At 43.9% G+C, this 26196-nt stretch overlaps 2 protein-coding genes across 2 annotated transcripts in view; one reads left to right on the top strand and one right to left on the bottom strand.

The window, feature by feature from the left end:
* The first annotated feature begins 2899 nt into the window (after positions 1–2899).
* capn5b (calpain 5b) overlaps positions 2900–26196 on the top strand; it is a 30215-nt gene continuing 6918 nt past the window's right edge. The window contains exons 1-9 of the mRNA XM_040150796.1: positions 2900–3064; positions 14553–14684; positions 20033–20241; positions 20847–21039; positions 21745–21938; positions 24372–24449; positions 25204–25399; positions 25495–25617; positions 25725–25921. Of these exons, the coding sequence (XP_040006730.1) occupies positions 2900–3064; positions 14553–14684; positions 20033–20241; positions 20847–21039; positions 21745–21938; positions 24372–24449; positions 25204–25399; positions 25495–25617; positions 25725–25921 (1487 nt within the window). The remainder of the gene's footprint in view (positions 3065–14552; positions 14685–20032; positions 20242–20846; positions 21040–21744; positions 21939–24371; positions 24450–25203; positions 25400–25494; positions 25618–25724; positions 25922–26196) is intronic.
* Positions 17758–18240, bottom strand: ompb (olfactory marker protein b). The gene has a single exon (XM_040150797.1). The coding sequence runs from the start codon at positions 18238–18240 to the stop codon at positions 17758–17760; it is 483 nt and encodes a 160-aa protein (XP_040006731.1).

Genomic DNA, 26196 nt, shown 5'->3' with positions numbered 1-26196 from the left:
CGTTCACCTGCCTGTTAGCCTGTCGTCTTATCCCGTTTAATTAGAAAAATCCAAAACCCCCAACTTCTCATGCCATGTGGTTGAAAGTTGTCATGTTTTATTTAAAAACTGGGGAAAATCGAATTTATGATGAGACGAAAATCTGGTCATTTTAGGAAAATAAAATTATTGAATATTATATCCAATTTCCCATGGTTACGAGGATAAAAAATTGGAGTGACCAACAGAGCCCTTTATGTACAGGTCTTTAAGGTCAGAAAAGCTTCAGAAAACAAGTACAGATATTACACCTGATTCATTTTTCAGAGCTGGAGTAAAAAAAAAAACATAATTCAGAATTTAACTGGGAAGAAAAAGTCAGATTGGTGCTTTCCTACGACATTGTCCACTTTGTTGAAGTACAACGAGTGATATTGGAAGATACTGATAAATCTGCGGCATTCACAAGATGCTTGATGGGATAGGTTAAGAACAAGAAAAGCCCCTCTGCACTGTCATCTCCACATTTAGCCTTTTGTGTCGAATATCAGCCTCATTGGACCTTGAAAATGTTTTAAAATGAGACGATATGAGAAGTTTGCAGATTGAAACTTGACAATGCCTCTCTGCGAGCCAAATTTCCTGCGGGGTAATAGTAAAGTTGAAGTTGAAACTTGAAATTTCGCAGGCACTTTTCACTCTTTTCTGACATTTTAACAGCCCGAACAATAAATCGATCGAGAAAATAATCTGCAAAATTAATCGATAATGAAAATACTTGTTAGTTGCAGCCCATTTGTATCATCTCACAGTATAATATATAAAGTTACAGGACCCAATATTAACTTTGTATTTCGTTAGCCAGTACAAATGCGACTATGCTTGAGATATCATTGTTGAGGCGTTCAGTGACCCAAGAAGCTTTGAATCCCTATTAAATCCCCCTAATAAATCTCCTGTCAATAGTTCTGTCTGGCAGAGGCATCGATCATGAAATGAAATGACACAGACACAACAGGAAGTATGCAAATTGAAGACCATGAAAAATTCATGCATGAATAATTTTTCTCAGCTGAAAAAAAATATTGACTCTCCACACATGGAGGGAACCTTATTATTCAGCCCCTGAAATGGAAGCACTTGTTGATTGTGGTGCTCACCCTATGAAAGCACAGTTAACTCTTTCTAAAGGTGCAAACAGTGAACATATTAATTATCTATTCATTTTAAAAAAATAATGAATTCATCATCCCGTCTGTGTAATGATATAATTTAAGACTAACTCCCTATCAAAAAGTAACCATACCTCAAAGTGATGTCCTCTTTAGCCCAACAGCCAGAAAGTCAAGATTAATTGTTTCATTTTAATAAGTAAATTTCTAGGAGTAAATGTACTTCCAGCTGTAACTGAAGCCTGTTGGTCTTCAGGTCTTAAATTCACGAAAGCGAAAAATCTGATAGTCACGAAGCCTCAATAAGCTCTCACAGATGGTTTCTTGATCCTGTTTTGTGCTCAGGAATATACTTTTAACGTAATGAAAATCAAAATTGTATGTTTTAAACTGCTCAAAGCTCCACTAATCAATATTTTCATACACAGCATGACTAATACTGGACATTCTGAGGCTGATAGCAGTATTGATATTTGAAAGAGGTACTGAGCGGAACATTTCGCAGTTTAAAAATTTACTTGTCAATGCTCTCAGGACAAAACGTGTAATGGTGGCACTGTTTCTAATTTTCCGCAACTATCTTTTGCAGACACATCGGCAATAAGCCAATATAAGGCTCTATTTTCATATTAACAGCGCATCAAGTGACTATGTGTGAAGTGGTGTGGCTCAGAGAATTGTCACCCAACTTCTTGGTAGTCAGGTCAAGATAAAAAAAATCCAGATGTTTTGCTCTGGAGTTGGTAGAGACCAAAACCGAGGTAAAAGGAGAGTGAGTATTGGACTTACATTCATCACGTGCACACAAATCTGGCTCCAAATGAACAATGATGATGCTCCGTGTCTGCTAGATGTGAATATAGGCAACTGTTTGCCAGTATGTTTATATAAGAAGGGAAATAGTATGTCGCAGGTATGTGTTTTTTAGGTTGTTGAGGGTTTCTTCTGCCCCCAAGTGGCCAAAATATATTAATACAGCTTTAAAAAGAACGTAATGACTATATAAATGAATGTAGGAGTGAAAGTATGGACAACAATTGTATTGCGGTAGCTATTACTGTGCAGTCTCGATAATGATTGGTCATAACAATGAACAGTCACGTATGTTGGAGAAGCACTAGTTAATAAAATAAAATTCTGGGGAAAAAAAGGGTAGAAATGTTTCTCGCCTATCCCGCGTTCCATTATTGATTATCCCTTCAAGTAGCTTCATCTTACTTTGCCGCCGCCCTGATTTCACCAGTCCCTCTCTATGCCCTGCTGGTACTGAGCTGATCAATGTGTACATGGCTCCTTCCGTGTATGGCAGTGATAATTTGGCCCCGGAGGATATCAGTGAATTGACAATTTAATCATTTTGACCCAGTGAATCCAGGCTGTGCTCAAGGCAGCAGCGCACATCGACTTTCCATTTCCACTGAGAGCTTTCACTGTTAAGGTATTAAAGTCTGCTGGATTCCGCTGTCAGTCAGCTGTGTGTGTGTGTGTGTGTGTGTGTGTGTGTGTGTGTGTGTGTGTGTGTGTGTGTGTGAGAGAGAGGGAGAGCAGAGGTGTAGGAAAGGAAATTGGTTTCAAAAAATGCCAGGAGAAGCTGCTTTTTTGAGAGAAACTAGTTTCTTTGATGAAATACAGGGTGAAAGTGTGATGATATGATGCTTATCTGTGCGTTTGGGGGACGTTCATTGTGCAGCTTTGATCTAACTCGTGTCCCTCCTCCTCACCCCGGTTGTGTCCCTCAGGGCTGCAGCATGTTCACTTCAGTGAAGGCCTTCGAGGGGCAGCAGTACTCCACCCTGAAGAGGCAGTGCTTGCAGAGCGGCCTGCTCTTTGAGGACCCCCGCTTCCCCGCCACCGACGACTCGCTCTTTTACCTGGGCAACAGGATCGGACGTGTGGTCTGGAAGAGACCTCGGGTGAGTTTGTTGGTGCAGTAAAAGAGTTTCAGCTGATAAAGACTGACAGATGGTTTTGGTTTGAGGCTGCTGATGGCGCTTGCTGATCATTATCAGGCCCCCGAAAGTTCCAAAATTGTTCAGTCTGGAGGTTATTGCATGGCACAATAAGTCCTCTTTGTTTGTCGGCAGTAAATAATAATGTCTGTCGGTATCATTAAGCGTCTGGGGCGAAACTGCAATGAGTGCGGATATATTATGTTTGGGGTTGTAATCAGTCAAACCCTTAATAAAATATGTGTTCATTAGCTGCGTCATATTAGAGATGATGATAAAGTGCCTCGCTATTGTGTAACTCTTAGCCACACTAGCTCCGCGGCTCTAGGGATGGCCACGTCTGTCTGTCGGTCGGCCTGCCAGCTAAAATATTTCAACAGCTCTTCGATAGATTGTCATAAAAGGTTGTACAGACATTCGGGGTCCCCAGATGATGAATCGTGGTGAATTTGACGATCCCGTGACTCTCCCTCTAGCGCCGCCGGCAGGTTTGTGTTCTTGGGCCTTCGGTGAGATGTCTTGTCAGTGAGAGAGCGCTGATCTGTGTGGGTGAGGGAGTGGCGGCAGTGAGGACGCTGAAACTTTTGTCTCAGTCGTAGACCGTAAAATGCGATTTTTATCCATGTGTTTGTGTTAGCCGATGGATACTGGTTACTGCTAACCGTTAATTGTTGCAAATAAAGTGCTGGCGTGCACGAGTTGACGTTTGTGGCAGTTACCAAACATCTTGAGGTGCAGTACTAACGCCCTCCGGACTGGAGTGGGGCCTACACTGGTGTGCATGTAGCCGGGCAAGCCGAGACGGACAGCAGTCGGATTTTCGACCTGGCCTTATCAGAATATGAGACTCTGGGCTTTCCTCGGTTTACTGACTTGACCATTGACTGCATAAAGCAAAAGTCATCCCTCTCATCAAAACCCACCGTACAAATATGTCATTTTATGCAACCGGGCATAAACGGAGAGAAGTCATCGGTCCTTTAAAAACATTCACGTCAGGGAGCTCTCGGTGCCAGAGGTCCCCGCAGGACAAGAGTTTGATGATCCACAGTATGACTAATCATTTATAATTTACTCAATAACATTACGTGGGTACTCGTTAATCTTCTCTAAACTCCACTCTCCAGTCTCCTCGTATAAGCCGACACTGTATGTATGTTTCCGTGGTACACGATGTCAGATGCAGGGCCTCGGGATTTAGAGAGCTGACTCCCCTGCCGCCGTTATCCCCCTCACACAGCAGGCTGTGGTTCTGGATGGAGTAACCTCCTTCTGCCCGTGTGCCGCTGCAGCGACGGCCAACGTGCATTGCCATGGAAACTGGGTCACGCAGATTATACGTTCTGGCCTGTGCCGATGTCAGTCATGCAGACTGAAGACTGGAAGAAGTCAAGAGGAGAAAAAAGCAGGAGGGATCAGCCTTTTTTACGTTTTGCCAGGACACGATTTGTGTCTTCACCGACAGCGGTTTATGTCAGGAGGTTAGAAAACCCTGAACCGGGACATTTTAACGCGGCATTTTTTTTAAGGTTTTCACTGGAGCACATGTTTGGGTGGTGGGGAATGCTTGAGTCCCAAAGGTATCTATTTTTAGTGAATTGGAAACACAACAAAAACAAAACTTTCCAGAGTCATTTTGTAGAGGCCGTTGGGAGAAGCACTCTCTTATTTACAGCAACGTGGTGACATAATTCGTGAGAAGAGAAAGGGGTATCTAATGAGTTAGAATGGTCCTGCAGAGAAGTTTGGGGTCACGGCACAGACATCTGTATTTTTAGGTTTGACCAATACAGTGTCACGCCCCAGTCACACCAGCATGTAAAACAGCGATATTTCTCCGTTTTTTTTTTTTGTGAATTTTGCTTGAAGTACATCCGCACAAACTTTTAGCATCGAGTTCGGGTTTGAAGAAGTTCGAACCATGAAGGTTTTCCCGTCGGCCAAGAGCAAGCCGTCCTCGCAGTCTGCCGGCGTCTGAGGGAGCGTAAAGCCATCGTAGCGCATCAGCTGTGTTTTAACCTTCCCCCGCCGAGGTATAAACTGCTCCACAAAAGAGGAATGGTTTGCGTGGATTTATTATGAGACAGGAGATGATGGTACACATACGTCTTTTGAATAAACTGTGTGAGCTCACTGTCCTGTCAGCGACCGTTGCTTTTTCGCTTCACCGATGAAGCTCATTACTGAATTACAAGGCGTGCGGTCCTGAGAAATAAAATGCCAGCAGGAGTAAATCAGCAAGTACAGAGAAAATAGACGAAAGGTTCGGGAGCTGTTGTGACTGACCCACCAGCCCTGTGACCAGTCGCCGCATTACCAAGCCCCTAGCGCCAAGTATTTTCGCAAAGACACACTGGTGAATTTTGCTGGGGCTTCAATTACAAGAGCTGAACGGAGCTAACCGAGAGACAACAGAAAGGCAAAGAGACTAATTCGATTTCACCTACAATTCAGTTTCAAAATTCCCTTTTTTCACTCTTCTCCCTGACAAAGGCTCATTGTCAGTGCAGTGTTTCATTCAGTTGGGAGAGCGCGCGATAGCGAAGTTAAACTACTTAAGGACGGAGTTGGTTTGACAGAACGAGATGTTCAGAGCGATCAAAATTTCCCGACAGAAGCTCAGTCAAAATATCACACTCACATACACACACATTCTACTGTGCATTTCTGCATAGTCGAGGTTAAACATTCGAGTGCTTCCACCTCCGCACGCAGTACAGTACGGTCACATAACTTGGGTAAGGCTGTGACTGTGCGGGATTAGATTTGTTTCAATTTTATTGAACAAATTTATCTCAGTTCCCACTGAAACACGGTGCTATATGTAGAGCAGATACAGTTAATCTGGATGTTCTTCATCTACCGTAAATTCTCCAATTTTGGCCTCAACCGCATCGATACCCAGGCCTTTACTTGAACAGGCCTACGTTAGACACAGGCCTTTATTTCTAGTTTCCCCTGTTTTATAAATATATTGGATCGTATTTTTGTAAAAAGCCTCCCTGTTTTCTGATCTGCTCCTGTTTTAGTTTTCTGTTGAAGCTGTTTTCTGTTAATGTGAACCCAACACGTCCTCCATTTTTACCTGATAAGTGTAGGATAATATACATTTCTCCAGCTCTAATCCACCATCAGTGAAGCAGTCATGTCTTACTCACCACTCTGCTGCTCTCAGTTTCTCTTCTCTAACAGAAAATACTGTTTTCTTTGTCTTTCTTTTTTAAAATCCCTTCCACTTTACAGTTTTTTGGTTTGTTTTTTTTTCCAATCGCTGTTAAACGACAGTCAGTGAAACTCAACACTTACCTGCTCAGTCTTTTCACATTAAAAGCCTTTCAGGTGTTCAAACATTACAGTCCTTTTCCTGGTGAGCTTTTAATGTGAAAAAAACCAAAAAAAGGGAAAGTAGAATCATTTCGGTTACAGAAGTGAAACCCAGAGCAGCAGCTCAGTGAATATGACATGATTCTACAGGTAAGTACAGGTGATTCCCCGGCCTTTTTTAGTGACCGGCCCTTATTTGATTGTTCATCTTTTTAGACCCTGCATTTATTTGAATACCGGCCTTTACTTTCGATATGTGCAATTTGACTCTCGTACTCAGATGCTGTCGTTTCGTTTGGAGCCAGCTCGGCCCTCAGGTCAAACCCCGCTAATTGCTTTCTATAATCCTCTAATCCTATAATCCACACACTAAATACATAGCTGTGAATCACAGTAGTACTATAAAGAAAATGAGAGTAAATATACTGAGGATGCCTTCTCTTTGCTGCACGTAAGTGATAAGTGAAGCGCAGCCAGGCTTGGCTACATTTCAAATGCTACAATAGTTAGTCGCACAAATTTCAAAAAGCCCCATAGTGATCCGCGAATTACCGGGGATGTGTTTTTAAATTCTTGATTCAGGGCATAACACGATGAAATGTAGGCCACACAGCTCTGAACAGTCATGATGGTTATTGCCGGCACGGGTCTGCGTCTGTTGCCGTTAATGCTATCGCCAGAAGGAGCGCTGATATTGCAAAACCCGGGTTTATGTTCAGTGACAGAGTGTTTTAACGTTCAGTAATAATGTTCTCGCCACAGTATTTGTGCGCGGCAACTGTGGTGTTGTGAAGGAAAGGAAACGTTGTGGTTGTGGTTAAAAGAGTGTACACTACCTGTTGCGTTTGGACACCAGTGTCAAGCTTCTCTTGCAGGCAGACCCTAAGTGGTGGCAGCATCACGTTTCACAAAGATACATTTGTGAGTCCTGCAGGGCTCTCCTATGCGCGCGTGCGAGTTGCAAACATGGCCTTTTGTTTTTGTCTGATAGACGTGAAAATGAGGGAAAGGGGAAAATGATCTGAAGTGGCAAACCGTAGCCTGCCAGTTGCGGATTTGACGAGCGGGCTCCCGGGGCTGCAATGACACGTGCGATGCTTCAGGTCGTACTTGTCAGAGCTGTCAGAGCTGACGAGCTGATGGGCGCAGCTCCCGGCCCCGGCGACCCCGGGGTCTGTGGATGAAGACGGATGAAATGGAACAGGTGGTCACGAAGGACTTCAGTGATGCAGGGATTAATGGGGTTCTTAGCAACTAGAGCTGTGCGATACATTGTGAAAGAAGATGGCGGTGGTCACCTACAAACGGGGCGTCGCTTGAGCTCCACATCCAGTGAGTGTTAAACAGTTGGAGTGCAGTGGTGCAGATTGCCATGAATTCTCAAATGCAGTCATAACTTTTAGTGTCCTTTATAGCTTCGAAATTAAGCTCAGGAAAATGTTTTCCCTTTTTTTTAAAAAGCCTGTCAGCAGAAGTCTGATATGTAGCAGCAAGTGAACAAAATAAGGTGGTAAATCATCTCAATGGATTCCAGCCCCCTGAGAGACATTTTTACATTTTATCCTGAACATCTTCTGAATCTTCAGTCTCCGGCAGTAAAAACGTGGCAGGGATGTTTTCTGACAGGCAAGAAGACGCTCGGTTTCGTCCTCTTTTATCTCACTCGATTTAACAAGATTTCCGTTGCCTAGCTGGGACCTCGAGTCGAGTCAGTTTTATTAATACGGCTCAGCATCACGAATTTGCCTCAAGGGGCTTTACAATCTGCGCAACACCCTCTGTCCTCAGACCCTCAAAACGGATAAAGTAAAACTCCTCCCGAAAAAAAAAAAAAACCTATAACGGGGGGGAAAAAATGGAAGAAACCTCAGGTGGGGCAACAGAGGAGGGAAGGACAGACATGCAATAGATGTCGTGTGTACAGAATAGACCAACATGGTAGATGTACGGTATGGGAAACCAGGGTGACAATTATGGATGGTCCCAAATAAATTAGAATGAGGCCAAAAGCTCCTGTCAAATGTAAAGATTTGCCAGAAAATCTGCATAGTTTTCATTTGAGAGAATATGTAAAGAAACGTCTCCAAAGCAGAGCTGGAAGAACGGATTCATGCAGCACTGGGATAGATGATAACGGTGAGTTGAAACGTTTGATAGGTTAAGATTATTGTATTTAGAGCCATTTTACAGTCATTTAACCGTTGGTTGCTCACAGCGCGACTGCGAAGATCCGAGGGGGCTGTGCTATCAGTGTCAGGGTGAAGGTTCACCGGCTCAAGCCCCCCCCAGAGCACGCTGTGCTCGGTGTTATCCTTGCTCAGATGCATCCAGGCGATATTTATGGCTGCAGTGAAGTCCCAGCGGAAGAGCATTCGAGCATAAAGAGCAGGCTCTAATAAAATGCTCCTCCTCTCTCTGTCTCTCTCACATTGTCTCTCAGTGTCTGTCTCTCTCCTTTTGCCCTTCTCCTCTTCCTCTGCCTGCATCTCTTCCTCTTATGTACGACTATCTGTGTCTTGACCAGGCTAGTGTGGGGTGATGCAACGACATACACAGCCGGTATAAAAGTTTCAGCACACCCATTTTTCGTTTTTTATTGAAATTTAAGCACTGCAAATCCAGCGAATAACCTTAAATGTTACAAAGATGAGTGGTAAACTTCCCAAGGTAAGGGAAAAAAAAAGGACACCAAAAACTGAAATATAACGTAAATTTGATGTGAAACAGGAACTCTTGTTCGGGGGTCAAGAAATCGGTTAACTTCTCTGCAGCAGTGGAAGTAAATTAAGGGTTGAAGGGCGACGCGAATGGTTCCTAGAGCTGTCCAAGCTTTTGTTAATTACTCACACACCCTCACAGCTGGCCCAGGATAAAAGAGCAAAACGGCAGGCTTCAGGTGATGGAATGGCCAACGCGGCCTCCAGACCCTCCAGCCGTTCCTGGTTTGGGATGAACTGGACCGAAGGTGAAGGCAAGGCGACCTGCAAGTGCAACACGTTTGTGGGAACTTGGGCAACAGCAAACTTCATTGACAGTATTTGATATCTATTGTAGAAAGAACGTGTTTAATGAGGGTTGAAGATTCCGTGATTCCTTTCTTAAGGGGATCATTTATCAGCCAGACGCTTCGGGCATTATGGAGTTCAGGGTTTTTCCCGCCATCAGTTAAATTCGTTCCATCGTTCATTCAGTCACACTGGGCCGGTGGTCTCTGATCTTAGTGCCACAGCAGTCCCTGGCCTCATGTTAACGCACATAAATAAGATCCCTCGAGGCCCACGGGGTGAAGCATACAGATTTTTAAATTTGGGAAAAAGAAAGCCCTGGTATCAGGTTGCTAGAGTTCAGGTATTAGAACTGGTGTCGGGTTAGAAAATAGTTGGATGGGTGCATTCCTAAAACTTGAAGTTTAATGAGCAGGACTGCTTTATTTTAAGTGTTTGATAGACTTGATGTTTTCTGGTTCATTAGACCTTGGATCTGATTTTTGTAGTTTTGTCCCTTGTTTCCATCCATCAGACAGGTTTTAAACAAACCCCCCGGTTAGTCAACTTAATTTTGAAAAGAAAACTAAGTTGCATCATAAAATTATCACCCAAACTGTATGTTGTAAACACCCATCACCGCTTATTAACCGACTTCCTGGTTCAACTTTGACCTTCTGTACTGGGTGTAGTTGTACGTGGACACGGTTTTCCTGTGTAGTGAGGGATTATCAGCAACATTTCAACTTCTCTACAAACCTGTCGGATCATCTGACTGCTGTAATGAACCAAAATAATCCTTCAGTTTCACATTACCAAAAAACGCACATTCCCGTTGGTTATTTTATCTGAAAATAATTTCTCAATTGAATTTTCAGAAAATGAATTATTTCACCATATTTTAACAAGCTAACCTCTATTGGGACAGAAGATTTTATCCATTATGTATCGCCCACCCCTACTCCTAAATGATGAGAAATACAACTTAAGATCCATTTATCTGCTCATATAGCATGCCCATGTTGTTCTCAAAGGTGCCATGTGGTGGTTTTGACCGCTAGCGGTGCTATGGAGCAATGTTTCGACGAGCCGGTTCCCCCTTTTACGTCGTATCTTGCACATGCACATGAGCTGTGGTTTCCTGCTGATCCATGGCTCACCATTGCACAGATCAACACTCTGTGTGCTTGGACTGCTAGCTAGCGCACCTGCAGGTTGAAAAATATTTCAAGATTTGGCTTTTTGCAAATGTGTTTTTGAGCGAGGATATCGATTCACTGGATTTGTTAGGCCTTAAGGATACACACAAGGCGCTTGGCAAAAAACAAAACAAAACCAGACTGAATATATGTTTACAAGAAAACTTGACATTCCACCTTTCACCCTACAAAGATCCTTGGACATGTACTGCTGGATTCCACTTTTTATGTTCTGTCCGTTCTCATGGCCGGTTATGTGTTTGTACGAGTGGCTGATGGTTCCTGTCGCGAGCCGACGGACGTTGAAGCTGGTTGAAAGTTTCTCGGCAGCAGGGTAAATGACCAGGCTGTGCTCAGACACAGTATTCACATTACTTCAGTGTCCGCAAGTCTGCATCCCGCCGGGGATCGATACTCTATTACTCTTCCGCCAAACCAGAGCCAGTCCCTCGGCGGCAGGCCAGCGCAGGGAGCCCCTCGCTGCTGCTCAGAGTCCAACAATCAATGCCGTTGCAGAAAGGGACGTGATAAGAGATCTTAACTCTGGCACCGGTCAGACGTAGTTTCTGGCTTCTCACAGTCGTGCCGACTTGCACGGTCGGTAACACTCTTCAGGGAAGAAGCACTCCGGTGCTGGTCTGTGCGAGGTGAGGGGGGGGGGGCACTGCAGTGGCCTCTGCTTCTGATTAAAAGTTTGCTTTTGTAACAATCAGCTCCGCAGAGTCAGCAAATGGCTGACCTTGGCTGTGTCCCGTGTGCGTGTGTGTGTGTGTGTGTGTGTGTGTGTGTGTGTGTGTGTGTGCGTGCGTGCGTGCGTGTGTGCAGGCTTTCGGTTCCCACACTTGAACATATGCCATCGTTCGTATGTGCTTTGATCTGCATTTGAGCGCGTACAAGTGGCTTTTGTAGGCTAATAGCAATACTGATGTTTGTGATTAAAGCAGGATGACGAGCTTGGGCCTAGCGCGGCCCACGCTGGATAGGTCGCCAGGCTATCACAGGGCTAACACACACGCACACACACACACAGACGAACACGTACACTCCCATGCCCACACCTATGGGTAATGTCTTCACTTCCCACTATGCTCATACCGGTAGTGGATGGAAATATACATTCCTTCCCATTTTCTTTCACTGATATTCTGGAAATTCGGCTTGCATTTGCACTAAATTTGGATGGAAACTTACGGACCTATGTGGCTTAATGTAAACAAAAAGGGCATTAAATAACATCGGGATTTTTCCCGGACACTAGAAGCTTGTCATGAAAAATGTAAAAGAAGGCTGAAATATTCACGAGCTGTCCTCATCGAACTGACCCCGACTTTCCAGCTTTTAGTAACAAGGCCGATTTCCACTCTGTGTGTGTTTCCTCAGTCCGAGTGCGGACACCCGCTGTGCTTACGTTACAAGAGTAGATGCCTCACACGCACCGTCTCTCCTCCTCTTCCCCCCTCTTTCACTTTTTTTCTGACCCTAGTGGAGAGCTGCAAGTGTGCAAAGCTGGAGAGCCGTTGAAGTGGTGCTGGGGGGTTTCCGCTGTCTGTCGAGCAGCGGCCGAAGTGGCCATCGACCCGCCGGTCCCATAAAACAGAGACGGACAGACAGGCTGTTCACACCCAGTGCGCTACCAGCAGAGCTCTGCGGGCTGCAGCGAAGATTGAGTTGTTTTGCATTTTACGTTGCGCTGGTGCTAACCTCAACATTAAAAATCAGATATTGGCCGGTCGCTGAAATGATGGATGCGATGCAGTCTGTTTTGATTTTGTTCAGCAGTTATTGTAAAATCAATAGGTCATGATGTGACGTCCACCTTCTGAGAATCTGTGCAAGTACGTCAGCAGTGTTAATTTTGGGTGGTTGGGCAACAACTACTTGAGACAGATGCAAGACCAGAAAAGCGAGAATGCACTGTTTCACATTTTCCTCACAGTTTAACACAGGTGCCAATTTGACAAGCTAGCAGTTAGCAATTCATTTTTCCTGCAGAGCCACTCCACATTACAGCCGTGATTATTTCTACCAGCTTTGGTTTATGACAATATCCTGCCACCGGTTGGGACGTTTAAGCTAAACTTTTTTTTTTTTTTTCAAAAGGCAGACTTAAAGAAAATTTGCGCCGTAGAAGCTGATCCACTTCGTTCATGGTGACTGCAGTTGCTCTCTTCTTTAAAAGAAATACTAACTTCTGCCAACTATGAGCACATGCCCAAGTACTTGGCAAATAGCCGATCAAATCGCAGCGGGGCAACAGGAAACCAGCCCCACTTGTGATCAGATTTGTGACTCCCACTTTCATTACCAAAGGCTTCAGGCCCAGGGTCTTTTGTTTTCCCACATCAACCGGCATATACACTTTTGCTGATATATCTGCAGTAATGTTAGATTGGTTAAAATGTTTTTATGGCCATTATTATTTTTATTTAATTATTTTTATTTTATTTTATTTGTCTTTTAAAATGTTTTCCTTCACTCTTATCTATTTTGTTAGTTTTTAAATCTATTTTTAATCTACCTTGTTGATTTTACCATTTTTCTTTTTCTTGTGTGCAGTAGTCTGGTGTCAATATTCAGCTGTTTGCTAACGTGTTCACCATAACAGCTTTATAACGTAATAGGTAATATGTCAGAGCTATGGGTGCGTTAGCTTGTTGTGGAGTATTTTTTTGCGCCCGAGTGGCCAAACAAAATCAATGAATGCACCTTATTTAGTTCAACAAGCTTCACCCTTTTAGGGAAGAAAAAGAAACAGTGAGGAGAAAATCCTCCTCTTCATTCAGTGGCAGTTTATGTCCAGCCCCTGATGGAGGATTAAGCAGACAGAGCCAACAGATCTGATGGAGATGCAGCGACTCAAGCTCACCGCCAACTGCCGAACCTGGAGTCGCCTCACCGCTACGTCTGTATTCTTTTCATGGACGCTCGGCTCTGCTTTTACCGCCATCGGCCCATTTCAACTTCTACAAAAACTGCAGGACGTGAACAGTGACCGCGTCATTTGCCGCTGGAGCCGCGGTTTCCCTTTGTTCGTCTTGTTGCTGGAGGTAGTTCTTTAAAACTGTGGCTGTAAGCTTCGGGTCGTTGCCACACGCTGCAGAGCGAATGTGGGTCCGATCAGACGCCTCCCTGATGGGATCGAAATGATGGATAAAAATCTAAACATCTAAAGTGCCATTGTGATATTATATACTTTTGAGATATTAGTTTTATTTTAATAAACTGCAAATAATTCTCGCTTTTTGGCATAGCTGTAACGTGTTTATGCTGTCGTGTAGCCGTTGTGTGTGGGCAAAAAAGAGTAGAAGACAGCGTGTCCCTCTCTGTGAGTGGCTAGGGTCAGCCCACACCCTGTAGTAATCGTCCCACACATTATCGCAGGAACCGCGGGAAGTCTGATGGCGTGTGTACGTGTACGTGTGTGTTTCACAGTGGATGATGTCGGGTGTATGAGTTTAGGCGCACATGCGAGAGAGAGAGAGAAAGAGAGAGCAGCTGGTTCAGCACCATGTTGTTAGCAGTAATAGAGGTCTGTACTGTACGTAGCGGTGTGGCAGAAAATGGACCTCAGCGCAGCAGCCGCAGGAAATCTGATTTCACGGATGCACGCAGGTTAAAGATCATGACCATGATACATGGGTGCGTAACGACAGATGGTCCCTTTCTGATTCATGAATTTGCCTCGATAACCCCATTTATGTTCCCCTGTGTCTCGAATTTTGGACTGTACACATAATTCGTTAATTACAACCCTCTTTCAGAGTCCTTTTTCACCAAGTAATGTATGAAATTTGACGAAAAAAATAATAAAAAAACACGTTGGCACAAAATCAGCACCTTAAAATGATCAGTTTGAGGATAGTACTAATAGAAAAACTTGCCTCAGCTTGACTTTAAAACAGAAGTCCAATCAGTTGCTATGCTTGTCTGTCTTTTGGAGTGTAGGAGCTGTGTGAGGACCCTCACCTATTTGTCGATGGCATCAGCGCACACGATCTCCATCAGGGGCAGCTCGGTAACTGCTGGTTCGTCGCGGCGTGCTCCAGTCTGGCCTCCAGAGAGTCCCTTTGGCAGAAAGTAAGTGTGTGTGTAAATGTATGTTTGACTGTCGTCCACCTCTTCTTCTCTCTTTTTGCATTGTCTCTGTTTTTGAGACCACGGCGTTGTCATGTACATCTCATGTGGGTGTGTGGACGTGCGTGGACCCGATGCACTCACCTGCAAACACCCGCTCATCAATCCGCACTGGGTTGCCTCCTGTCTACTGTGACTGCAAAATCTGGACATTTTCTTGCATTAAAAGCTGTACTTTTCAAAAATAGTGCAAGATTTTGGGACATGTACTTATTTGCCCTTATTCCAAGAGTAACATTAAAAGATCAATATCACTCTCATATCTGTGCATAAAGTAAGGACCTTAAGTCCGGGCGTAGTTATCTTAGCATAGCATAAAGACTGCAAACGGGGGGGGGGGCAAACAGCTAGCCTGGGTCCTCTACAGCTTACTAATTAAGGCGTTTTATCTTGTTTCTTTAATCCCTACTCAGACTTGTGTCTGCACAGGAACCCTTACTGAAACCATAGCCAGGGACTCTGCACAGAAGTACGAGGGGGATGATGTGAAATGTTGTTTTTTACAGAAATATTTGATTAGAATAAATGTGTTAACTTTTGCATGAAGACTGGCGCCACAAATCCACTATTGTCAGGTTTAGTCTGAAATTATTGGTGTCATATAATAATGATAATAAAAAACAACAGTATTTTTTGATCTGTGGTGAGCCCTGGAGTTCCGGGCGTCAGGATTGTTCTGAAATGTTCGTTGGCATCCAGCTTGACAGGCGCTAGATTGTGACAGAGAGAAAGTGTGTGTACATGTTGGCATGGTTATGTGGCGTCGTCCTCTCTGTTTTCCTTAATTGTTGTTTTAGGGATACACTTGTCATTGCACGTAAGTAGAGTAGAGATTAGATGTTTGTTGCTCTCCATGACCGTATCTCTGGGATCTAATAATTTATCTAATAAAGACATGAAGTGGCCGAAAATTGAAGGAAACGCTGAGCAACTCGTCTCTCACCCTCCTCTCCACCGCTCCGCAGGTTTAGTGCCACTTGAAACTGTGTTACTGGAAAAACAGCAGCTTTTTCCTCGCAGAAAGGTACAGGAAGCAGTTGCACTAAACGGCACCAAAAGTTTTCCCTACAAAGATAAAATGTACGTTACATATTTGGTCAAAAATGAGTTAAGATCAGAATTTGACAGATGTTTTTCTTTTCAAACATCAGTTTAACCATATGAAAACTATTATGTCATAGAAATGTGTAATTTCTTTTGGGGGGAAAAAAATGCTACAAAACGGGTACAAACCAAACTGCAGTAACTAGCCTTAGCTAACGCCAACTTACACACTTTTTCCAACCTATTCCCTGTAATTTAAAAAAGTCCATTGTGATGCTTCAGTGTCTGGCATTTGTTTTTACCACATAAATAAGGAACTGGCTGAACACAGTCACAATGGGGAAAAAAGTAACAGCAACTAGTCACGGTAAAAGCTAACTAACCTAGCTTAGATGTCCTTCAGATTGTCCAAACGTAGACATACAACGGATGATAGTGTCTGATTTTTATCTGACAATAACTTTTTTTTTCTTTCCCCTAAATGAATGCTTACAACTTATATAGCTGTTACACACTTTGGCTCAGCACAATAGATAAAGAAGCCTTTGTGCAGAGATGTTCACATGTTCACAGTCTCCTGTTGGCCAGCTTAACTTCCTATGAAAGCAAAACAAGTACTGCTCCAAGTCTCACAGGAGCAGATACTAATTCCCGGAGAAACTGAGGGCTGGTACTTCAAAACATTATTGCTTTGTATTTTGTGCATGTTAATTGCCTACAAAAAACTTGAAAGTGCTTTTCATTTCACTCTGGAGCTGTTTATATCTTCTCTTTTTGCATGCGTTAGATCCTTACCGTTACTCAGCACAGTATTGGTTTAACTGTTCGCAGGGTATATTTGTTTATCATAACTTAATAATAGGATGATCGTTTGGCTTATATCCCCCGAACCTGGTCCATTTGTTTAACTCTTGGTTGAAAGCACGCGTGAGCAAAAGGGCACATACCAATGAGGACACTCAATAGTGATTTATATTCATGCATTCAAGGCTGCGGGAAAATATCGATGTAGTTGAGACTCCTGAGAATGTGCAGTGTTAGACTTTTTGTCAGCGAAAGGGGAGGTTCAGCCTCTAAAGGTTTTACGGTTCAGGTGGCAAGATCGTTGGAAGCTTTGTACCGACAAGAAACGAGCCTAATGTCGCCTGATGTCTCAGTTATTTTCTTTTTCTCTCACACTTCATCTGACACGGCGTCTTCTCATTCACAGTCACAGTCATTGTTTTATCCCCTGTGGCGAGGAGGAGGAGGAGGAGGAGGAGGAGGAGGAGGAGGAGGAGGCTGAGAGATGAAATCCACATAGCTCCCCGCTCTTGTTTGTCAGGGTCACCATGCAAGACGGAGATGGATGAGGCAGCAGGAACCTGTTCCACCATCCGCTGGGGGAACACACGAACGCACACACACACAAACACACACTAATACACACTGACTCTATCCATTATCTCATGTGGGACTCGTCTCTACCAAATCCATCAGGGCTGGCTGTTTGTCACACAGGAGGCGAGGGACGATAACAGTTTTGCTGAATACACAGGCCCAAAAAATGATCCGTGTTAAGACATTGGTTAACAAAATGCAGATACAAGTTTTTGATTTATTAGATTTGTTTGGATTTATCTGTTTTATTCCCAGTATCACAGAATACAAAAGTATAAAGAAAGACCTTTTGTGATCAATAGGTTCAGAAGAGAAGTCACAGAAGCAAGTTATGTCTTTGTAAATGCAATGAGTTCTGTTGCAAAAGTGGTAAGAGAAACATGGAAGGTGTATCTGGTTCTTGAGTTCTTACAGGATTTCAGATGTAACATTGAAGGCTTTTCTCTTCTGAACATCCCTTTGCCGACACTTCATACAAAAAATGCAGGGTTAACCTAAAATGATCTCCCTCAACAAAAAGCACAGTAGCACAGAACAAGCAGAGAAGAAAAGTTTGTACCAAGTATCTGTCCGGGTTTTTGATTGCCAAGTCTCAACTATCCATTGTGAAGGTGATGGAGCAGTCGACAGTCTCAGGGCTGCAGCCTTCTGCAAATGCGAACAGGAAGTACATCACCTTCCTTACCTTAGCCAGCTCTGCGATCCTCTCGCCGAACTCGTGTGCATCGGCCTCGTGGCACTGGATCGGTGCACGACCGGCATCACCCGGTGCCCGCCAGAAAACGCCAGCGGGCTCCAGCAGCTGACGTGTCATCAGGTTGGTGAGGTCAGGCGTCCAGAGCTGCGAGGTGGCCGTGATGGTGAGTTGTCCGGCCTGCGCCAGCTGCACCGTCCAATGTGAGAATTGGAGGGACTGTTTGGCGAAGTCCAGTCGGTACACAGCCTCGTTGGGTTGCAGCAGGCGCTCGCCATCCTGCCTCTTCTGGCCTCGCTGCTGCAGAGACTGAACCCGCAGGCGCATCACCTCCGTCAGCTGGGTGTCCGGCCGGAAGGGCAGCTCCAACTCTGTAGACATGCTTGGACGGCACGCTTCAGCACGTTGAGAGGTCGATACCAAATGCAAGGCTACGTTGAAACTAAGCGTCTTCACTTGCTCCCTGTCCAGTAAATCTTACTCTCTGCTCCTGCCTGCAGGATTGTGCAGTATGCATGTGTACATGTCTGTGTAACATTAATAGAAGAGGTTGGAGGCGGAGTACGGACGAGTATAAGTGCTAGGCAACCAGGTCTAATGACATTTGCACCCACAGCACACGGTTTTCCTTCAGGGAACTGTGTTTAATACTGTTTGTCTCACATTTGTTTGCCTCAAATGTTTGCTTGGTTACAGATTCTCTCACTCTAATACCTGACATTAAACACTGTATCACCAAGATCCTTGCGTGAACGGTAATGTAAATGTGATCATCAAAACTGTTTTGTAAGAGTAAGGTGGCCCCTTTTTTGTTGGTGTCGCTGTCTGTCAGGTGGAGGGGTAGGAGGAGAGGGTAGTATGGGGAAAGCCTCTTTAATTCCCCTCGCGCCTATATATTGACAGAAGGCAGGGAAAAGCCAAGGTGCCTTCTGCTTGTGTTTCTGGTCAGTCGTCAGGTCACCCACCTACCAGAGTTCAGTTGCTGCATAGCGACACTGGGTCCAGATGAAAGCTGAGCTAGATAGAGCCCTTGCTCTCTCATTATCCACACTGCAGAGTCAGACAGGGTAAGCAACAGCAGGGGTGGAGTGCGAGTGAGATAGCATCCCAAAGGATTACAAAATGACTCTGAGGTTTCTGTGGTGCAGTGCTTTGTTTTTTTTATCTTGTTTTGTAGTGTTTTTTTTTTTCCTCCCCCCCTCCTCCTCCTCCTTTTAAAGAAACTGTTGCTGCTTCACAGCCGGTACTCGGGAGAGGCCAGATTCTTTCCATGAGCAGAGTGTCACCACCCGCAGAGAGGTTTGACAGGAACTGCTGTTCAGTTAGCGCACCTTGACATCTCCAAGGACACCCGCTGGAGCAGCGTCAGTTAGTTCACATGTGGTGTCGCTCACGGCATCATTTGCAGTTTTCAATACACCCGTAGAGGTTTCACAGGTGCCCTTTCGCATGTCACCTCTAGATTGGGTACTCTGTTATGACACTGAGTCACGGGGGGCTCGTGGGATTGCAGCGCTTCCTAAATTATAAGGAGCAATCACAACGTGACGTAGTGGAGAAAGAACTTGTTACACTGCTTGCTGTGGCTGTGAAGCATATTTCTGGACACTTTTTAGGCATTGATCTCATCAGTATTTAAAGGCAGGCACACCACCAACTTGCAAAAATTAGCAAAGAGAGAGCAAGGAAAAATATATATAGCGAAACAGTCTATATATAATATATATAAATTTTTGATACCTTGTTTTTCGCCTCGCTTAAAAAAAAAATAGCTATGGTTCACAAAATGGAGGCTGGATTATAGGGTCGTCACTGGGCCATAGTAAATGCAGGCATCTGAAACACACACACACACACACACACACACACACACACACACACACACACACACACACACACACACACACACACACACACACTGCAGTCAAACAGTTATTACCTCCCAACCATGTCCTATTACAGCTGGATTTATGACCAAGGGGGCCAAGGTGATAAATTTGTCCCCTGATCCTAAATGCATCAGCAGACAACAGGGTATGCGGTCTCACTCTGGCAGCCCACTCTACCTTGACATTATTTATGCTCCGTGGACCGACGGCTGTTAGTTTGGCTTACCTGCTCTCTGCTCCTCTTCCTCCATCCTCTTCCTCCCCTGCCACCCCCCTTCCTCCAGGTCATTCCTGACTGGAAGGAGCAGGAGTGGGATACAGAGAAGCCAGACTCGTATGCCGGGATTTTCCACTTTCGCTTCTGGCGCTTTGGTGAGTGGGTGGATGTGGTGATTGACGACCGGCTACCGACGGTAGACAACCAGCTGGTCTACTGCCACTCCAACGACAGCAACGAGTTCTGGAGCGCCCTAGTGGAGAAGGCCTATGCCAAGTTAGTATCATTGCCAACAAATATACAGATCCAGTTTTAGAGAAGGAAAAAAGTCATCCCGAAACCCAGGCGTCGGATTTTAAATTTAATCCTACGTAACTTTGAGGCACGTTGAGACTCTATTCATAACCCCTATAAGTCCCATGTCAACATACAAAGTCAACGTGCAGTGAATAGACCAACTCTTGTTCAACAGTCAGACTGTAGATAACTTGATATACTTAAAAAACTACTACTAAAAAGTATTTTCAGTAGCTGTTAATCGGCAGATCATTTTCTTCATCATCAGATTATTCGTTTTTTCTATTAAATATCCAAAATATTAAATAAATGTCGATCCTACTGTCCCCGAATCCAAAGTCATGTCTTCAGATGTCATGCCTTTGTCTTGACAAAAGTCCAACACCCAAAGATATTCAGTTTACTGTGATGTAAAACTGAGAAAAGCAGAAAATGCTTACGTTGGACATGCTGCAACCAGCAAATGTTCAAAAAATGACTAAAACGAATTAATTAGTTCATTTTCTGACCATCAACTTACTGATTAATCGCCTAATTGTTGCAGCTGTAATAAACATTTCCCAACTCTCCTCCTCTTCCTGCAGGGTTTATGGCTGCTATGAGGCCTTGGACGGGGGAAACACGGCCGACGCTCTGGTGGACTTCACTGGTGGTGTTTCAGAGCCCGTGGACCTGCTGGAGGGTCAAATGGCTACGGACGAAGTGGCCCGTAACCAGCTGTTTGAAAGAGTTCTCAAAGTCCACAACAGAGATGGCCTTATCAGCTGCTCCATCAGGGTAAGCGTAGAGCGGCATGGCAGATCCACACACAGCAACTCAACCGGAGGGATGCTTTTTAGATCACTGGGTCCAAGACCAAATTCTACTCAGTCTAATCATGTAGGGTTTGGGTGTTTGTGTTCTCTTTCTGTTTCTGCCTGTACAGGTCAACCATATTTTGTACCATGTCTATTTATCCTCTGGTCCATTTGGGTTGTGGGTCCCCATCAGATCGGGTCTCTCTTTTTTATGAGATTAATTTATACATGTCAAGTTTGGGTAGGTTTTTCACGGGTCCGTTTCGGATCTGGTCCAAACTTTTTGGACATGTGAAGACCTCTACTGTGTCCCCAGATATCAGCAATTACTTTGGTGAATGCAGGGTTATCATAACCAAGAGAACCCAAAACTAAGACCCAAGTTGTAATAAAACAAAACTATCCATTAATGCTCCATGCATTAGCTGTACAATCCTTCACAACCAGCCTGGGTATGGTTTTCCAGCCAACAACAGCCTTTGTATTTCTTGCTTTCCAAGCTACAAGAAAGATCTCTATTTTTGGTTCAAAGACAAAAAAGCTGCTCCAATCTGCAACAGCGTCCCTGTGTGCTCCTTCCCAGAAGTCTACCTGTTAGTAATTTCCCAGACAACTGTACCAGCCTCCCTATTTTACATAATTTTAGTGATCACCAATAGCATCTCTGCTAATTTTTTTTTTCCAGGCGACCACAATAGAGGACATGGAGGCACGGCTTGACTGTGGCCTGGTCAAAGGCCACGCATACGCTGTAACAGATGTACGGAAAGTGCGGCTGGGTCACGGACTGCTGGCCTTCTTCAAATCGGAGAAGCTGCAAATGATCCGCATGAGGAACCCCTGGGGAGAGAAGGAGTGGAGTGGCCCTTGGAGTGACAGGTAATCACAACACTGCCACCTACAGGCTGCAGCTCACCAAGTCTTACCTTGTCCCATGACAAGAGCTCATTGCGCCTCCATCATCCAAATTTTTTAATATTGTATAGTTATCTATGTGAGTCAGATGTGACATATTCCCAGAGCAACAGAAACGATGTAGTCATCCTTTACACGGGCTCTTGTTGTCACCTGTACCAATTTAACCAATTTCACATTTAAATTTTAAAATAGGCAAAGCTCACTTGTCCTCCCGGTGTCTCAAAATTTGACACACTGGTTTCTAAGAGAGAGCCTGTTGTGAATGAGGAAACAACAAATGACTAAACAAAGACCAATCCATATATAATGCCCACCGTGTAGACAAGAGAGCTGCAAAATTGGAAATGTCATGTAGACAGGGAAAAATTAAGATGCAATCGAGCTAACGGGCCACAGGGCGAACAAACTGAACTGAACTCAGCACTGCAGGCCCAGTTTGTTTTTTTAGTGCAGTTCAGATATCATTTTTCCTGGGACCCACCCTAAACAGGCAGGCAAAAAACTGAGATTGACCAGCCCTTCTGAATCAAAATGAATGGTCTGCGCACTTGGGCCATTCAGTCAGGTGGATAAAGCTGTTTTCTCCCCAAAAAAAAGAGTGTTTCACTCCAGGTTGCTTCCCTACACCTGTTAGGGAAATGGGTAAAACTAAGATAACGTTGCTCCCTCAACATCTCTGCCTTTGAATTGTTAGCCACTAGACTCTGTGAAACAAACCGGGAGAGCCACATCATAAAGGAGCCTGAATTATTGATCAGGCCGAAAAGAGAGGAAGATGTCAATAAAGCACATTGAGTCATCTCTCTTCTTTCTCAATCACTCTCTCGCTCTCACTGAATAATTCATTAATGTTCTGATGGAACATGTTACTGTAAATGGAGTCTGACAGACTGTTGAGATATGGATGTTTGTCAGTGGATCATAAACAGAAAGACATAAACACAGAGCTAATGTGTCCAGTAAATGCTCGTGTTTCCCCCTGAGCAGTGAATAAAGAATGGACCTTTGTTGTTTAGGTATGATTCACAGTAACAACTTCACAAAGTTTGTGTTTTGTTTTTTTCCCCCAACAGACTCTTTAACATCGTCGTGACCAAGAGGGGACAGATACACACATGATTTATACGTCTGAACTTTTACAATTGAAAGATTATTAAAAGATTCACATCTAATTGTTCCATTATTAAAATTCTGCTAATTAAATTAAAACTATTCAAGTTATGAGATTAAAATATATTTCACCTGTTTGTCATTTCACATCCTGAAGAAAGAGTCACAATGAACAAAAATTGTTTGTTAAGTGATATTTTGGAGTTTTGGATTGATATACTATAAAGTCTGATATAAAAGTCTCATATATTAGTCTGCGCAAACAAATAAAGGTCGGGTAAAAAACATTGTGGAGGTGGAAATACCTTCAATACTGGGCCCCAGCAAAGCACTTCCTTGTTATTTGCTTTGGCCTTATTGACTGTTCACAGTTGAAATGACTGTCAATTGACAATATCCGCACAGAGTAATTATATATGATTGCACATTTTACATTGTACATTGTGTAATTCAATTTGACAGGGATTTTTTTAAATGTAAAAAAATCTAGCACAAAATACTGAAAAATGATCGTCTCCTCTGGAAATCGTCCGATTTCCCATCTGGGACAAAACGGCCCATATCTTGTTTTCTTATCCTAAAAACGATGTCATGAGGGCCACACCCGGGCAACAGCCGCCCCGAATGCAGTGCCGAGATGAAACTGTACCTGGAAGAGATGATTCTGCTATGTAGAAATTGTCTGCAGGGTAAATCCATTCGTTCATGCCACAGCGCTAATTCCATCAGCACAACACAACACTACAGAGTCATCTCATACTCATCAATCTGAACTTCTTAGTTTCTCTTTTTGCTTTTAATTTGCCATTTTTCCATTTTCAATCACCGTTAAGTAACAGTCGATAAAACTCAACACATTTATATAATATAACCTGTATATATTTCACTTTAAAAGCCTAATAAAAAGTGTAACACAATTTCGATTTTCGTTCGAGAAGAGAAACTTAAAGCAACAGAGCGGCGAGTATGATGCATGATTATTTTGTACCGGTGGAATTAGTTCTGTAAAAAAAAAAAAAAAGTACATTATCCAGAATTTATCAAGACAGCACCATTGAAGAAGTGCTGGGTTTTTATTCAGCTTCAGAATCAAAAGCAATTTAAAACAGGATCAGATTAGAAAACAGTGAGGCTTCCTACTGTTACGACCAAATATGCTTATGAATCAGGGGGAATTAGAAATAAAGGCTCCTCTGTAATGTACACATGTTTCAAATAAAAGCCTGGGTCTCTCTGCAGCTGAGGTAAATAAAGTGTTTCGCCTCTTGTCTTTGTTCACTGCAGCTCGGAGGAGTGGAACAAGGTGAGCAAGAGCGAGAGAGAGAAGCTGGGCGTCACCGTGCAGGACGACGGCGAGTTCTGGTGAGAACCATAAATGTGCTCACTACTGTGTTGTTCCCATCCCTGAAACTGATTATTAAGGTGTCGGTGGCGTGGTAAAAACATAGGAAAGTGTGATCACATGTTCATGGTCTAATTGACCGATTCGGCTACAGGCCAGCAGCCATTTAACTTTGCTCAGCATAAAGATTGGAAACAGAGGGAAGAGGTGGTGTAGCTCTGCTCAAAGGTAATAAAATCCACCTTTCAGTACCTCTAATGCTCACTGATTAACACATTATATCTTGTTTGTTTAATCCAGACAAAAACTGAGGTTTAAAAATGACAGTTTGTGGTTTTACATGGAGGTTATGTGCCACAGACTATTTCTATGGAAGTCAGTGGGGCCGCTGAAAAATATAGGCTGCTGAGTGGTATCAGATCTTCGTACCTAACGCCAAGAAAGTGGATAAAAGTATTTCCCAAGACATCGAACTATTCCTTGAAAGAGGCTTTTCAATACTAACGTTATAAATGTTACGAACGAAACACTGAATCTTTGTAGATTGTTTTGGCACTAAAATTTGTGAAGTGATGATATTGACAGTATTAATAGAAGTCACAGATCAATCACAATTACCAGAAATCCTTGCCTCACTTTAACATGTAACCCTTTCCCTTGTTCATTTCCTCTATTTTTATGCCTTTTAAAGCTCTTCCTTCAAGCTTCTCCCCTCTTGTTGGTATCCACTTTCTCCTGTCTCTTCTCTCCCCTTCTTTTCCCGCCCTCCTGCAGGATGACGTTCGACGACTTCTGCCAGTACTTCACTGACCTGATCCTGTGTCGCCTGATCAACACCTCCTACCTGAGCATCCACAAAACCTGGGAGGAGGAGGTGATGAGGGGCTCCTGGACCCACCGCCAGGACCCGCTCCGCAACCGATCCGGAGGCTGCATCAATCACAAGGCCACCTTCCTGCAGAACCCCCAGGTTAGTTGTGGTAGTGACGTGTGCGTGCGTGTTACGGAGAGCTGGTCGACCAGTGTTGGAGTGTGATATGACTTTCCCCTTTGTACTCTTTGCAGTATGTGTTTGATGTGAAGAAGGTGGAGGACGAGGTGTTGATCTGCTTACAACAAAAAGAAAAGAGAGCCACACCCAAAGAGGGCAAAGGGGAGAACCTCGCCATAGGCTTCGATATTCACCAGGTAGAGACACGCACAGAAACTGACAAATGCACAAACACCATGAAACCTCCAAGACACTTGTCATGAATACATGAATGCTGCAAAGTTTTTTTTTTTTAATCTCGCAGGTGGAGTTAAATCGGAAGTACCGTATGCACTCAGCCCAGCAGAAAGTAGCGGGCTCCATCTACATCAACTCACGCTGCGTCTTCCTCAGGAAGGAGCTGAAGGAGGGCCGCTACGTCATCATCCCCACAACCTTTGACCCCGGGCAGCAGGGCGACTTCCTGCTCCGTGTCTTCACTGATGTGCCTTCAGACTGCAAGTAAATCTGTGATCTCTATCAAGTCGTTTGTGCTGCCATCACATGATATCCCGGTGCCAGATAGCTCACTTAAAGCTTTTCCTTGAAGCTGTGTGATCGGCTTCACGTATATTTGTAAAACGAGCGATCACAAATAATGTTACAGACGACAGAGAGTTGCCTTTTCTTTACTGCCACTCAGTACAGAAGAGCTTTGAGCTCAGTTTGAATCATTAGTTGTATCACTTATTCCCTCTTTTACGACTGTGTGCCTTTGATCGCTGTGCTTGCATGCC

Source organism: Xiphias gladius, chromosome 17 (assembly GCF_016859285.1).
Source record: "Xiphias gladius isolate SHS-SW01 ecotype Sanya breed wild chromosome 17, ASM1685928v1, whole genome shotgun sequence".
NCBI classification, from domain to species: domain Eukaryota; kingdom Metazoa; phylum Chordata; class Actinopteri; order Istiophoriformes; family Xiphiidae; genus Xiphias; species Xiphias gladius.
Note: the sequence above shows the minus strand (reverse complement) of the source record. Positions and strands in the feature narration are given on the sequence as shown.

What these genes read in the sequence shown, in the direction of transcription:
- ompb (XM_040150797.1), bottom strand. Translation starts at nt 18,240, where the DNA reads ATGTCTACAGAGTTGGAGCTGCCCTTCCGGCCGGACACCCAGCTGACG.